Source organism: Martes martes (genome assembly GCF_963455335.1).
Source record: "Martes martes genome assembly, chromosome: 2".
Classification (NCBI taxonomy): domain Eukaryota; kingdom Metazoa; phylum Chordata; class Mammalia; order Carnivora; family Mustelidae; genus Martes; species Martes martes.
Genome location: NC_137889.1, coordinates 113,529,896 through 113,547,205, shown reverse-complemented (window position 1 = coordinate 113,547,205; position 17,310 = coordinate 113,529,896). Strand labels below are relative to the sequence as shown.

The following is a 17,310-nucleotide window of genomic DNA, read 5'->3' as shown; positions in this document are numbered from 1 at the left end:
GAGCACTGGGTTGCCTGTGGGCTATTTGGTAGGGGGGAATCTGTGGGAAGAGTGTGCTCAGAGGCTGTTGGACAGGCTTCTCAATGGAGTCTGAGAAGCAGTTAGCAGGGTCCATGTCCCTTTAAATAAGAGGTTATCTGCCACTCGCCAAGCCTGTTTCCACCTTCCATTCACACAGTCCATGCCTCAGTACTCTGGGTAAGTTGTAAGGGAAATGAATCTCTTTGGCAGCATTCTGTACAGTTCTAGAAGTACTAGTTCATACCATCCCACTTTCTCCCCAGGAGAAATCATGGGCTGAGAAAAACCTCTCTTGGCCTTGAACTGTAGCATTTGGGGGGATACATGATGTGGGTAAAGTCAAACTATTTCTCTTAGCCTCTCCAATATATCCAAACTTGTATTTTTTTGTTATAACAGTGATGTGCTAGAACTTCTCCACCAGGAACCTGGACTTCCACAAAGGTTGTCTTGTCTGTAGGTGATTGTCTAAGAGAGTATTCTCCTGGACCACATCCAAGAGAGGATGACATCAGTTTACAGGCCACTGCAGGGGACCAAAGGGGACTGTATCTGGTACCAAAGTGTGTATTTCTATTACTTGATTCACGACTGGGAAAGACTCCTTCCAGGTTCCTTGGCATATGATACTGGATTCTCCAGCTCCTTCCGTGTTACCTTTGTCTATGATGTATATCAAATTGTTGTTGGTGTGGGCTGGACATGAACGAGAGACCTCTTACTGAGCCATGTTGTTGACATCATTGCTTGAGATTCACTGTCTTAACATCACTTGTACCTGTTTTAAACTCTCTCTTTTCCCATTGCTATTGTTCAGGTCATCCTTATGTATCAGTCATATGCCCATAAAAGCCTCCTAATCTCTAATTTATACCCTTTTTTTGTAAGGCAGTCAGAGTATTTCCTAAAATGTATATCTGACTATGTCTCATCCTTACTCAAAATGTTTCATTGTTTCCCTGTTGTGTTTAGTATTAAAGTTCAAACCCTTTAAGAAGTTAAAAGATCTATATGAACTTGTCTTTCTCTTATTACCCCACTACCTTTTATGGATTGCAGTTTTAGTTTCTAAAATGCAATTCTCATCAACCACCTTTTACATACATAAAGCCTTCTGTCTAAGCCCCATGCCCTCAGCATAATGTTACCCACCACTAATCCAATCGTTTTTCTCACTTAAAGTGTCTATAACTTGCCATCTTTCAGATTTCAACTCCAAGGTCCCATTTCTCAAGAACGTTTTTGCAAGTCACAGGATCACAGGATTTCCAAATCACATTGTATTATAATCTGCTATTTTCTTTTCTATAACCCCCATTTGACCCTAAGCACCTTTAGTCAAAAACTAAGCATAGTTCATTCATGATTATATCTCCAGTTCCTAATAGACTAATAGGCACAAAGTAGGCACTTAATAAATATATTTCAATTGAATAAATGGAGATGACTTTTTCTTTTTTCACTGAAAACTGTCAAATTCTGAGACTATTAGTGCCTCTTACATTGATGACTAATGGACATGTTTTCTCTACCCAATGGCATGCCATGATTATTCCTGGGGTTATGATTTTGTACTTCAGTAACTTTTATGTGGCATCATTGCAACATGGCTGGAAAGAAGATTGAGCTCTTGAAGAGAGTAATGCTAAGTAGCTCAGATGGGAAATGGTTTTGGTTGTCTCTTTGTGTGTAACAATGGCAGATCTTTGCTCAAAATCAGGGCATTCTAAAAGGCAATTACCGTGACATCAAAAACCTCAGTTCTGATTTGACTACTAAGAGGAAAACAAAACACAAATATATGCAATAACGATATGGTTGGGAGCATGAGTTGCCTTTTAATGACTTAGGCCTCTATTAATGTACAAGAAAAAAGAAGAGTAAAGCTCCTGCTCATTGAAATATAGCAGGAGCCTTCTGTTCTCTGTTAGAACAGCTGCCCTATTTACTGCTGCTTTGGTGAAGTCACTGCCCAACTTCTTTATTCAGGAAGATGAGTGTTTACACTCTAGTTGGTCTTGAATCAAAACAGTTCTGATTTGTTAATAATTCACTAACCAAATATTATGACTGAAAAACTGGGACACTGGTAAATAATCAGATGCAGAATGGAACTTCTGTTGCATTTAGCCTGATAATGGAAATGGAAAACACAAATAAAAAATGTAATTTAGCAATTCATCGTATCCTGTTAAATGCCAGCTGTTTTCAGAGTTTTAGGATAGTGTTTTGTTTTTCCCCTCACGTCTTTAGAATATGGGGAATAATTAGAAACCAATCAAGTCTCTCCACATTTTCTATTAGGAAAAGAAGTTCATGTTACCAAGAACTCATTTTTTATATTTGTTGTGCACCTAGTATGTGCCAGGCATCTTATGGAACACTGAGGATACAATAGAGTGGCTGGGCTCAAGGAGCTTACATTCTAACATGCGAGTGAGGAAAGCAACAAAAAACAACCAAACAAATACATAATATGTCAGTGTCCTGGAGGGCAAGGAGATGGGGAGAGGGTTGGGATGCTCTCTGATTTAGGTTGCAAAGGAATAAGGCGAAACATCAGTTCATGACACTATTACCCTTTAGTAGTGTCTGTTTCTAAAATCTACTCATTGCACTTTTTGAAATGAAACAAAGGATTCCATTTAACAATCTCCCCCTATATTGATTTTTAACTTCAGCTGTCAGTGGTGATTCTGGAGGACAAGACTTGCATTTATTAAAAGAAATAACATGAAGACTACAAAAGAACTTCATATATTAGGTATCAAACTTGGTGATTTTTACTCTGGTATAGATGTATTCAAAAATTTTTGGTTTAACGGAAAACCCGTTAATTATCATAAAGATAGTATATTTACAGTTGATTTCACCAGAATGAAAAAATGCCAACTTTATTTATAAAATATATTCTCTCTGAGACATAAATCAAATAAATTAAAATAGTATTTGACATGTTAACTATCCTATAAGTTACTTTGATTGAATATGCATAATGATGATAACTTTCATATGTTTTCTATTTTTAAAAATAGTTTAGCGGGGCACCTGAGTGGCTCAGTGGGTTAAACCCTCTGCCTTTGGCTCAGGTCATGATCCCAGGGTCCTGGGATCAAGCCCCACATGAGGCTCTCTGCTCAGCAGGGAGTCTGCTTCCCCCTCTCTCTCTCTGCCTGCCTCTCTGCCTACTTGTGACCTCTATCAAATAAATAAATAAAATCTTTAAAAAAATAGTTTAGCATACCCCAATTCATCGAGCATCACATAGACCTGTAAACTAAGTTGTTTTCTTTTTCAGTAGAGAAGTCTGAGAATCAGGGAAGTTAAGTGGTACAATGAGGCAGAGACAGTCCTCATACTCAGGCATTCTGGTTCCAGATTGCATGCTGGTACTGTCCCACTGCAGGCAGACCAAACCAATGTAAGTTATACCAGCAACCCCAAATCATTTTCTGTATTTTCTGACTTATGCAATAAATAAAGACTCCCAGGATAATATTTTAATCACCATCTCTTAATTTTTACGTTGTTTGATTGGCATTATTTCCTTCATTAAACCTGCTCCAATTTAAAAACAAAAGTCTAATTTTTTCACGCACCCAAGCAAGGCTTCCTTTTAATTGACAAAGGTATGGGATGTTAAAACATCTACTAAAAGAACAGTAATTAATTATAAATGCCTGTGGTGGTGTACATTTTATATGAAACCACACTGAAAGTCACATGGAACAAGAGCCTCCTTTACTTAGGGAAGTAGCCTGAGTAGAGAATCAATAGTTGGAGTTTAATCTGTAGATATTTAAAGACATGAACTAGGGGCACCTGGGTGGCTCAGTGGGTTAAAGACATGAACTAAACCATTCTTAGTAGCTTACTCCCCCCACCCCCAAATCCATCTGACCTACAGATGGTAAGATAGTTTAGATTTGGGAACTTTTCTGTGCTTCTCTTTCCTTCCTTCCTTCCTTCCTTCCTTCCTTCCTTCTTTCCTTCTTTTCTTCTTCTCCTTCCACCCTTCTTCTTTCTAAGAATAGTCCTTAGAGGAATACATCTTGACAAGTCTGTTAAAATAAAACATGTTTCTTTAAGACTGGAAGATTGGAGTTACTTTCTAGTTCTATGACACATTTCTATTAAGAAACATCTTAATCTTCCCAAATGAGATAATAATTTCTCTTCAGTGTATATTATCTTGAAATGTTCACAGTCAATTATCAGTTAAAATGTACATGTGTGTAGAGATGTAGATATTGAAACATTTACTTTTATTTTGTCCATTTCTAAAAATATATGTAAAAATATGTAAATGAAATGTTATTAGCCCAATTCTAGGAAAATTATACAATGAAATGTTGTTAGTTCCAACCTAAGATTATTACAAATAAAATCTACCAGGTAATTAAAATGATAAAAAGAAAGAAAGCAGGAAATAAAAGGAAGTTAGATGAACTTGTTCCCAAAGTCTTTGGCAGAAACTTATGTGGGAAAGAGCATTTATTCTGAATTCACATGCCCTAACTTTGAGCATTGGATTTTCTGGGATTTCCTGTATAACCTCACAAAGGCCACTTGAACCCTTTGGTACTTGTTTCCTTTTCTCTAAAATTGAAAGTTTTTTTAGTACCCAATCAAGCAATACAACAAAGGAGAACCCAGGACCATATGGCAAAGTTATATAAATAAATTAACACTATGATTCAACAACATAGTGTGTTTAAAAAAAAACAAGATTAATCATTGACCAATTATTTTGTACGAGCTGCATTTTTTAAAAGACTTTATATATTTATTTGTCAGAGAGAGAGAGAACATAAGCAGGGGGAGCAGCAGGCAGAGCTGACAGAGGGAGAAGGAGGCTCCCTGTTGAGCAAGGAACCTGATGTGGGACTTAATCCCAGGACCCTGGGATCATGACCAGGGTCATGACTGAGCCACCCAGGTGTCCCTGTATTACATTTTTTAAAAATAAAGTGGTATATCTCAATGGTGAATTCCAAGCTAATGTTGGTCTTTTAGATTGAGTGACTGAATAATATATTAGGTTCAAGTAAATATCAGGTTCAAGTAAATATCTGAAAACATAGATGTAAACATTTACCAAACTATTAGTTGCCCAGGTCATAAATAGTATTACTTAGGGTGCCTATAAGTATTGTACAAGCATTATATCATACATGTGAGTGGCTTTTTTTTGGTCATGTGTGTTTAGATCTAGACATATATCGACATTCAAATTGGTAATGTCTAACACTCAAACCTGGCACTGAATATCTCCTGTATGGTTCCAGCCTGTATCCAAAATAAAATAAAGATACAAATTGCTCTTTATAGGAAAAATATGAGTAGAATGCCAAAGCCCATCAGATGGGCGGTCAAGGATGTCCTCCCCTATATTCCATCTATCTTCGCATTTTATGAGAACTAAAAGCCTAATCAATAATTTAACAAGCTAATGGGCATATTTTTAAACACAATGGAATCATTCTGAAAAGGGGCACACCAGCAGGACCACAAAAGCAAAGATGGAAACTAACTGCTAATATTGAGTGCTTCTCTTGAAAAGTACTGTGCTGTGGCATGACACAGGGCAAGCTGCCTTAAAGAAGTGTGTATCTCTTATTCTGTGAAGCTACTGTTTCTTTCTTAATTTGTTAGGGTAATGTATTTTTTCTGATGAGCATATATCTGACTACTCTGTAAATGATTTGCTCTTCAAAGGTACTATAAGGCACAGACCTAATAACCAAATACTTAATGTCCGCTTCACGTAAAAATGTATGCTCTGCAAAATTATTTGAAATTCTAATTTAAGATACTGTGTTCGATATTCTGGCTATGGATATTAACATCCATACAATTTACCGTGACATTCTGTTTGTCATACAAGTAGGAAAAGCAAGGAAGCTATTCTGATATTGGAAGTCTGAAAATATTTTCACTCAAGTTAGAAGAGGGTGTTGCTTCATTTTATGAACAAAAATTAGGCCTTTGTGGTTTTTTTTTTTCTCTTTTTTCTTTCTCTGTTATTTTGTATGTTAGTGACTTGATCAGATGCAAAGTAAAATGCTATACAAAACAACAGGTTGTATAATTTGTAACTAAACATTCAGGAGAATAGCCACTTGCCCACATATTATATACTTTCCCGTTTGTCATTCTGACAGTCCTTCTGCCCATGTTTAAAGATTATCCATAGAGTTGAATTATTTTTCTCCAAGTCCTTATTATCAAGATTTATGTATTACTGTATCTAAAGCCTCCTTTTTCCTTGGACTATAGTTACATCATGAAGTAGATTTATTTCACAGGTAGTGATCTTCTCAGATTCGGTGGGAGCCTGTTGCATCTGGCAATGAAAAATCTGTTTTATGTTTCCAATGAATAATTAGACTATGAGCGTGCCTTCAAGTTTGGTGTTCAGTTTTACACCAGATAAAAAGAAGATAGTAGACATTTCATGTTGGCCATAAGGGAGTTAAGACCATCGTGAGTTGAGGGAGGGATGTAGGCAGAAATGTGGAAAGCAATGGAGAGGCAGCCCAGAGGCCACTTGGTGACAGAAGCCAAGGCTCCCAGGCCTCAGGGACTCTCGGAGAGGCCTGCCACAGTCAGCCTACAGACGTTAGCGCTTGATAGCTTCTTCTCGAACTCATTCATTGAACATGGTGTCCCTGCCTGTCTTTGTAGCATGAGAGAGAGATTTCTGCTTGTCTGAATCAATGTACGCCTCTGGGCTGCAACATTGTGAGGTACAATGAGCTGCTTCTCTAACCATTTGCACCAGTGGCGCACAGTCATACCTTTTCCAGATGATGTTTTGGGGAGTGTTGAGCAAGAGTGTTCTTACAGTGTAAGTAAGAAAATAACACTCAAAATAAATAGATAAAAGGACAGAACAAGCAGAGGGACATGCACAGTCTTGTTAAAAATAGTAGCAATATATCACAAGCCTGTGAAAAATTAATTTGCTACTATTTCAAGTTGCACATTCTTTGACTTCCTTTCTTTATGCTTCAAACTATACCTATTCTTCATGTATCTTATTCTCCCTACACTCTCCGAATACGTTTTGTTTTTCTAAACAAGTCATTTGTCCAGCGATGCTAAAACTAAAACGTTCTGTCTGCGCAATAGGTGCTTTTAGCAAGTCAGATATGCACAGTTAAGCTGCGCTTGCAGAATTTTTCTTCTTAAAGTGCAGTCAATTGACCATGTACCAGCACTAATTTGTTTCCAACCAGTAAGGCAGGTAAACAGGCTGTGCTGCACGACAGTGACTGCAACCAGCACAGCCAGGACACTCCTTCTGTTCTCAGCAAAGGGACATTTACATGCAGAAGCACGTCACAGCTTAGAACCACATGACATCTCCAGACTCTGCTTCCCTCTCGAGACAGATTTTCCATTTGCCCTGTATTTAGTTTGGTACCTCCATTTCGGAAACAAGGCTTGTTCTCCTAAGGAAATTCCAGATAAATGATTTAAAACTAATCTGGAACAAAAATCTTTTTAAGGCATTATGTTAATACCCTAATAAACTGATAATATACATCTGCTCATGATATAAAAATAATCTTTACAGTACTCTCCAAGTAATATTTTTATTTATGATTTTGTCATATTTTAGACACTCACAGGTGTCTTAAAATAATATGCTAGAGGGCAGGTGGTAGATTTCTAGGACATTATTATATTTCTTCAGGCATTCAGCCGGCAGCCTGGCTTTTCATAATAATTTCAGTCCTGAGAAACTGCAATTATCCTGAAGCACACTACTTATACTGTCTTATTTCTTAATTACAACAGTGACATGAGATAAATGCATACTTACTGGGATCAAATGTATATTATTTTGTGGTGATTATAAAGAAGTTCTCATGACAACAATTGCAATTATATGGTCATGAACTACTGATACTATGTTATGTTCTAGAAACTCTGTAATTAAGTCCTGCCAAGAGGACTCTTCCTTTCAGGGGGCAGGAGGCATTTAGAGAGAAAGAAGTTGGCCAATGTAAAAATTATTGACAGACATAGATACCCCGAGACTGTTAAAATGATTCCACATGAATCTCAAGTAAGAACATTGTATCAACAAACATTTGGGGGATTTAATTTAAATTTCTATCTAAACAAGCTATGTAAAGAATCTTCTTTAAAATACCCTTTCTCAGGGTGCCTGGGTGGCTCAGTGGGTTAAAATACCCTTTCTCTTTTCTGAACTTTAGAATACAAAAGCTTTGAATATACTCCACAGAGAAAAAATGAACTGTAAATATGATAGGAGTGATACTGCCTTCAAAGATAAATCTGCAGGCTATCAGTAATATTCTTTCAAATACTACAATTCAACGTTTTTAAAAGTTTTCATGTGAGATTCCAAAAATAATTTATCTTCTGTCATTCCAATTTATTTATTTATTTATTTATTTATTTATTTTAAAGATTTTATTTATTTATTTGACAGACAGAGATCACAAGTAAGCAGAGAGGCAGGCAGAGAGAGACAAGAGACGAGGAAGCAGACTCCCTGCTGAACAGAGAGCCCAATGGGACTCAATCCCAGGACCTTGGGATCATGACCTGAGCAGAAGGCAGAGGCTTTAACCCACTGAGCCACCCAGGTGCCCCCTGTCATTCCAATTTAAAAGAAGAAAAAACTTTAAGTTACCAAGAAACTACTTAGACTACATAGACTTTCCACTTTTTTCTATAGACAGATGTCTTTGCTCTTTGTTTCAAAAAAAGCAGAAGGAAAAAAAAATGATGGATGCCAAACTCTGTGTATTAACAAACTGTTTGGATGAAGGTACCAGGTATATCATGTATTTGGGAATCAAATGATCTGCGTTTTAAATTCTGCTCTTCTATTGAATAGATGTGGGACTTGAACTAGATACTTAACTATGCCTCAGTCTCTTTATCTGTAAAAAGGGACAATAACTTTACCTACCTCATAAGAATTATCTGTTAAAATATTTGATCTTTTTGTATATAAAAAAGGGCTTAGATCCATGCCTTGTACATAGTAAGCACCATATATTTTATTATTATTATTATATTATTTTTTGTAATTATTTTCTGGTATTACTCTATGTAATACAGGGATATGAAGGACAATGGGCCCAACTCTCCCATTCTCCTTCCTACCTTCAAAATGGTGAGGAGTATCTCTAATCATTTTAATAGGCTTTCCTCAGATAATTTTTTTCAGCAGTCTAATATAACACATGAAAAGAGATCTTTTTTTCTGAAGTGAAAAGGGCATTCAATGAACCTGATATCTTTAACTTATAACTTACTCCAGCAATACTTAGCCAGAGTATTATCTGTGTTTGTTTTAATTCTGAAACAGGCTAATGTTTTGTTATTGTTAATTTAACACAAAAGGTATCCTCTTTGGACATTTGCCATCATCTAATGTCATGTTAGGTCTTGGGCACAATAGTTCTGCAGTGTATAACCTTTATTGTATGGCTAGCATTCTAACCAGGTTGCAACGACATGATATTGGAATGGTTACTGCAAACCCATTTTTATTTTCACTATAGTTCAAACAACCCAAATACGCACACCAAGACACATAAGCCCTTAAAAAAGAGTCAGTTAGCATCCATAAAACATTAGCCATGTTACTCACTTTCTATATACTGACCTATGGATATTATTTTCTGGTTAACGTTACATTGTATTTGTTTTAATGTTATAATTTCTAACGTTCTATTACTGTTATTTATCTAATGAAGTTAATAAAGTACTTAATTATCTGTTAATTTCTCTGAAATATTTATAGTTCTAAAGAATAAAATGAATTTTGAGATACATGCAAATATAATGAGATTGAAGAACAAGTACAAATAATGTGTATTGTAGAAAATTATTAATTCTCTTTTTATGACTTGCATTAGTCATCTCTACATGTAATCTCTGTAATTTAGATCAAAAATATACAAATTCTTCTTCATTTAATATTTTAAAATTCCAACTGTGATCCCTGATGGATTGATTACATATAGATTATATCAGTAATCATATTCAAATTTTTTGTTGCTCTTTCCAGAGCAATCAATCTAGATTCTACTTTTGCTTAGTCTCTGATCTATAAAAATACAATACCAAAATGCTGTGATATTTTTAGAGTTAATATATAGATAGGAAATATTGCAAAAGGATTAATAAGTATGGAAGAGTTTTTGGTTAAATGCAATCAGTTTCCAGGCAAACACCAACAATTTCTTTATTGAAGTAAAAATTCTTCATTAGACCTTTGAGTCTAATTCCAATTTGAGTGTAATTCTAATTCAATGTATATACATATCTAAACCAGTAAAGATCTGGAACGATTGTTTTATTTTAGAATTAGTTTAATTTTGGTTTTTCAATAGCCTGGAAGTTATTAGGTTATTGGGTTTGATGATGTTGACTCTACAATAGGGAAAAACTGATATGGAAATTAACACTATACTTTTAATGAGCGATGAGGGGGGAAAGAAAAACCCAATTCCGACTTCCATTTTAAGAGTGAGTTTAAGAGTGATTTTAAAATAGAAATCAAATGTGTGGCTTTCCACTTCTGTTAATCTGTGCAAACTGCCGTAAGAAGATACCACATACTGGGTAATTTAAACAACAGACATTTATTTTCTCAGTTTTGGATGCTAGAAGTTCATGACTGAGGTGCCAGAAAATTTAGCTTCTGGTGAGACCTCTCTTTCTGGTTTATAGACAGCAGACTTCTGGCTGTGACAGAGGGAGGGAGGGAGATGGGGGTAGAAGGGGAGAGGGAAGAACACAGAGAGAGATGGGGTGGGGGGAGAGAGAGGGCGGGTAGGAGAAAGAGAGAGGGGAAGTGAGGTAGAGAAAGGAGGCAAGAGGAAGGGAGCAGGGGAGGGGGAGAGAGAAAAAGAGAGTGAGTGCAGGTATTTCTTCCTCTTATAAGGGCTCAAGACCTATCAGGAGGACTCAGTAGCTCAGGTCATGAACCCAGGGTCCTGAGATCCAGCCCCCTGTGGGGCTCCCTGCTCCACCCGGAGTCTGCTTCTTCCTCTCCCTCTGCTGCTCCCCCTTCTTATGCTCTCTCTATCAAATAAATAAAATAAATCTTAAAAAAAAATATCAAGACTAGGACCCTGCCATACGACCTTGTTTAACCATGATTACTTTCCTATAAGCCTAGTCTTTGAAAAGTCATATTGGACATTACAGTTTCAACACAGACATTTGGGAAGAACACAATTCAGTTCATAACATCACCTAAAATGATAATTGTACTTCTCATAAAATTCCAAGGTTAGGTGAAGTCCTGCCTAGAGCTTCTATGCAACTTTTCAACTTAAATATGTTATATTTTATGGTCATTTTTATTTATCTTTCAGATCAGCATTTTCATGACCCATTTGTCGAACTATGGGAATGACCGCCTAGGGTTATATACCTTTGTGAACTTGGCCAACTTCGTGCAGAGCTGGACCAACCTGAAATTGCAAACTCTGCCTCCCGTGCACCTAGCACACAAGTACTTTGAGCTCTTCCCTGAGCAGAAAGACCCTCTTTGGCAGGTAACACTAAACATTCTCTCCTGCAGTGGAAGGGAGCAAACCAGTGCCTAACTTGTATTAGGAATTCTCTGGAGGCATTAAAACTGACTTTTAACCCAAACTTCTTTTTTATTCCATAGTTTCATCCTCTTCAATAACATTTTTTTGTTTTATGGGTTAAGTGTATTTTTCGTTTGTTTGTTTTGTTTTTCTGGGGTTTTGTTGGTTGGTTTGGTTGGTTTCGAATTTTTGCTTTGAGGATGATATTTTATCGCCAGTGTCTTCTCAGTGTTAATGATTTTGACTCTCATTTAGTGTGAGCACTAACTGACCGTAAAATGGTTAGGCACTGAGTATCTAGGGACATAGAAACCAACAGCAGTCATAATCTCAGACCCTACAAGTAAATCCTGATATGTATGTATAAACACAGATAGTATAAATAAAAAGGGAAAACAAGTTTTTACCACATGCTTATACCGATTCGGTCTTTAATATGTCTCTCTATTTCTTTTAAATCTAATTCATCTTTCACTAGGACCAGATCTACCAGTAAAAGAAAAATTGTCAGTTTTAGGATTGCTTTTACAGATAATTCAACTTCACATGGGAGCCACTCAGCCTCCATGTATAAAAAATGTAAACTATGTGCTTCTTCACATTTATCTAGGAAAATGTTACCTCCCACTTTCTTGGTTCTTTATGCATTACATTACATTGACCCACACAATCAATAAGCTGGCTGCAGAGAGCAGATCACATAGTGCCCTGCTAAGCATCTGGTAGAGGAGTAGCTTCATCATTACTGAGAAATCACTGTGAAACAGACTGTTTGCCATCCTCTCTCTTTCTCCACAAGACTGTGTGTTTCTCTTTTTTTTTTTTTAAGATTTTATTTATTTGCCAAAGAGAGAGAAAGAGAGCGAGTACACACAAGCAGGCAGAGAGGTAGGCAGAGGCAGCGAGAGAAGCAGGTTCCCTGTCGAACAAGGAGCCCAATGCGGGACTCGATCCCAGGACCCTGGGATCATGACCTGAGCCGAAGTCAGAGCTTAACAAACTGAGCCACCCAGGTGTCCCAACTATGTGTTTCTCTTTATCCCATAATTCATGTTACATTCATAGACTCTATGTCTATACAGTCCGGAATTCATCCAACACATGTTTACTGAGCATCTACTATGTGGAAGGCAAGGCTAGTTGCTCTAGAGAACACAAAGAATAAAACACAGTGTTTTCTCTCAAAGTCAGTGAAGAGTTTGCTGGTTATTCTGATTCACTAGTATGTATTTCAGAATGTGCTTTAAAACTGGCTGCTACAGTAAGTCATACTTATTCTGATGATTTATTCAGGAACTCACCATTTGTGTTTATGTTGAACTACACATTCTAATTTTTTCACCCTTCTAATAAGTTGCTTGCCCATCTATATGTCTGGTATATAAGTTAGACAGATAAATAGATAAAGACATAATTATTATGCTGTATATAGTCATACCAGGTAGCTGCTGGATTTCATAAAGGCAAAGCATAAATATTCAAAAGTGCTCACACACTTATAAAATTGATAAATTACTGATAGTAAATCAGTTCTTTCTCACACATGTTTATTTATGTAATATCTATAATTCATGGTATGGTAACAATAAAAAGTACCCAACTTAACAAAGCTGGCAAACAGCTAACATATAAAAAAAAAATGAGTCAATAACCCCAAGCCTTAATCTTTTTCCTTTAGAGGCAGATTTTTTTTTAGATGAAGGATTTGTATCTCTTACTATTGTGTGAGTTTTTTTAAATTAAGAATTGTATTTATTGATTGGTTCAATATCAGTGATACTATTCCTTTTGGTATGGAATAAATATAATCAAAAATACACCAGCTCTGGGGTGCCTGAGCCCCTTAGTCAGTTAAGCATCCAACTCTTGATTTCAGCTCAGGTCATGATCTCCGGGTTGTGAGACTGAGTCCCATGTCAGGCTCTGCGCTGGGCATGGATCCTACTTAAAATTCTCTCTCCTCCTTCCTTTGGCCTTCCTTTCTTGTCTCCCTCTTAAAAAAAAAAAAAAAAAGATACACTAGCTCCAATATGATTGGTCAGTTTGATTATCCTAAATACTGATTGAATTTTTGTTGAATTTGAAATACTGTGTTAGTTGATTGGGGGTGTGAATAAAAATTGCAAACAGAAAATAGAACTATTTCTTAGAAAACTATATCGTTTTGAAGACATAAGAACATGAATATATACAAAATATTTGTAAGTGCTGACAATTAATTTTGAGTAGCTTCAGAGAGGTAAATTCCTAGATTGTTCTTTTTTTAAAGATTTTATTTATTTATTAAAGAGAGAGAAAGAGTGAGAGAGAATATAAGAGGGGAGAAGGTCAGAGGGAGAAGCAGACTCTCTGCAGAGCTGGGAGCCCAAATCAGTACTCAATCCCAGAACTCCGGGATCATGACCTGAACTGAAGGCAGTGGCTTAACCAACTTAGCCACCCAGGCTCTCTCCTAGATTGTTCTTAATAAATGATAGAATTAATCAGAAAAGGCTTCAGAGAATTCACAAATTTTTGTTATTGCTGTTGTCATTTGTATGTTTAGCAATTTTAATACATATTATCAAAATAGCTTATTATAAATGTACTTAAGTAACATTGAAGAGTTAATATTTACTAAAAGAATCCCATTTTATCAAGTGAATTGTATGGTTTCTTTTGACTGAAAAATAAAGTTGCAAGCTTTTCTTATTACCTGAAGTGTCATATATTCTAAAATATGTTTAAAAAAGAAAACAAGAAATGGAAAGCAGAAGAGCAGTTAAGTTCAAGAGGGAATTATTCAGGTACGTGAGATTTTGAGAACAATTGACTTATTGAAGCAAATCTGATAAACTTCGCCAGTGATAAACCACGTCCAGGAGATTGCCAATGGTTAAATAGAGATAAAGTGCATAATACTGTCAGAGTCCCTTTCCCTGGCGGTTATCTCTTCTTTCCGTATTCATATTTATAATGATAAACAGAGCAGCTGTAAGCATTATCATCATGTTCTTTAAACAATATGAATTTAATTTTACAAAAAAAATATGAGCATAACCAGCACTAATTAAATGTTTTGTAGCCCACTCAGCCCAGGCCTACAGGGTTAGGATAGATTACTATTATATGTCTGTCATTGTTATATATTCTCAAAATTCAGGTATTTTTTGTATTTCTAAACATGCCTTCTTATTTAGTGTATTTCACTTTTTAAAAATAAGTCAACTGTTATTTTTTTCTAGATTTTTAATTTACACTTTTTTATTACTACTACAAATAAAAATACAACATGAATAATGATGATCTTCACATCTATTTAGTTTCCTTTGGTTCTTTATGGAAATTTTCATTAGCACCAAATACCATATATGTGAAACAGCTTTGTCACCTAATTAAAAAGTGCAATATGAGTATCTATCAATGGACAGCGTGGTAAGAACAACTCAGAATGTGTCTGTGATCCCTTCACTGGAAGAGGATTCTTTCAAAGCTGCTAAATGTGAAAATATATGCCGAGGACACACATGGAACTCTATCCCTTGAGTTTATCCTCCTCAGTGTAGTCCTGAGTGTGTAAGATTCTTAAAAGTATTCTCACGTATTCCTGTTAATTCATACCCCTTTTGTTTGGGGACAATAATTATGATGAAGCATGAAAGAATAGGATTTCCTTTTTTTTTCTTTTTCTTTTTTTTTTTTTTTTAACTCTCATTATAGAAACCAAAACCACAACATGGAGGCATTTAGAAGGTCAGATTCTTGCACATTCGCTAATCGATGCTTTTAAGCTCTCAAGCTGTCAGGTTAGCTCAGCCTCAATCTTCCCTCAGTCACTCCAGACTCCCACTATCAACAAACATGCCAAGCGTGATGTAGATTCCTGCTTGCCCGTGTGACCAAGGGAATGCTCAAAGAGCTGCAGTGTCTCTCTCTCCATGCCAGTATCCCCAGGATTAAAGAAGTAGGAGAGAAAATCACAGGGTGCTAGCCTTAGGAGGTTAGCACCTTTGTTGTTGACTCTAGCTGTGAAATCATCCAAGTCCAGCTTAGAAATGATGAGATTTGAACATCTGTGACATAAACAAATCACAAGGTCTAGCAACATACACACTGTAGATTCTATTATTATATGCCTATTGAAGGAAAAAATGACTTCTGAAACAGAGAATTATAGATTGTAAGAGCAGGAGAAGAAGTTAGGGACATCGAGCTCAACCTATTCATTTTAGAGAAGACACAAGGGACACCCAGTGAGGTGAAATATCTTGTTCTAAGGCACTCGGACTACTAGGGACAAGTCAGGAGTAAAGCTCAGGTCTTCTTATTCCTACTCCAGCATAGTTCCAACCACACCAAGATGGTAGCTTCACATTTAGAAAAATAAATCTACTTCTATCATCGGCTCTCTCTGTTGGAGGAGATTTTAGGCATACCTGGTTACTGGAGAAGAATCTGGTGGTGTATTCAGTGTGAAGTTATTTGACCTATACTTTTGAAGTACCTACAAAATAGAAAGGTCTTTGCTTTCACAGAACTTACAAGCCATAATAGCTCCTGGCTGTGTGAACAAAATGACATTACAAATTCGTTTTCCTATTTATTCCTCTCTTTTCCACTCTCTACCTTATTTGTGACTCTATCATTGCACTTACCATATGGTCTTGTAGACATTTATGCCTGTCATACACCAGCTCATGCAAACCTTAAGGGGTGAGACTATGTTTATATATGTTTGTAACCCAGAACCTAGCATAGTACAGTAGCTGGCATCATTAAAATCTCATGAGTGAATAAGCAAAACAAAGGCGTGTACATGTGCACAGAGAACAGTCAAAATGGCACACTTGTTTCTTAGAGAAAGTAGAGATCCAATGGGAATTAGCCTTGAAAAGCACATATAAGGCAGCTGGGAAACCTTTGAAAGCTACCAGAGTCATCTGGATTTGATAGGCAACAAGGAGTTGTTACTATGTGTAGGTTCTGAAGATGAGATTAAAGTACTTAAAAAAAAAAAAAAGTTGGCCAATAAATATTATACCAGGGGTGCCTGGGTGGCTCAGTGGCTTAAAGCCTCTGTCTTCAGCTCAGGTCATGATCCCAGGGTCCTGGGATTGAGCCCCATCGGGCTTCCTGCTCAGCAGAGAGCCTGCTTCCTCCTCTCTCTCTGCCTGACTCTCTGCCTACTTGTGATCTCTGTCTGTCAAATAAATAAATAAAATCTTAAAAAAAAAAAAAAAGAACTTGGCACCTAGCTCTGTTTTGGGGGCACCTGGGTAGCTCAGTGGGTTAAGCCTCTGCCTTCAGCTCAGGTCACGATCCCAGGGTCCTGGGATTGAGCCCCACATCCCGCTCTCTGCTCAGCGGGGAGCCTACTTCCTCCTCTCTCTCTGCCTAGCTCTCTGCCTTGTGATCTTTGTCTGTCAAATAAATAAATAAAATCTCAAAAAAAAAAAAAAAAGATTATACCAGAAGCTTTTTTGCAGGACAGGTAAGAACAAGGAGGGACTGAAGTTAGGACAATAATCCAGCCATGAGAAAGGGAAACCCTGAGTTGCTTCATGGTTAGGAAAAAAGTGAGATCTTTAAAGAAGTGTGGTAGAAATTGTTTGTGCATGAGACACTGAGATGAAAGGAAATCTGACCTGCAAGTCATCACCCACAGCCAGGAAAATAAGAGTTCTATATAATTTCATATTTTTCATTTCTATTT

General features: G+C 36.6%; 1 protein-coding gene across 1 annotated transcript in view; it reads left to right on the top strand.

The window, feature by feature from the left end:
- The window catches only part of LOC308338817 (bifunctional heparan sulfate N-deacetylase/N-sulfotransferase 4), a gene marked incomplete at its 5' end in the record, with an annotated part of 239,223 nt that overhangs the window by 188,604 nt on the left and 33,309 nt on the right, over window positions 1-17,310 (top strand). The window contains one exon of the mRNA XM_080797105.1: window positions 11,397-11,579. Within this exon, the coding sequence (XP_080653231.1) occupies window positions 11,397-11,579 (183 nt within the window). The remainder of the gene's footprint in view (window positions 1-11,396; window positions 11,580-17,310) is intronic.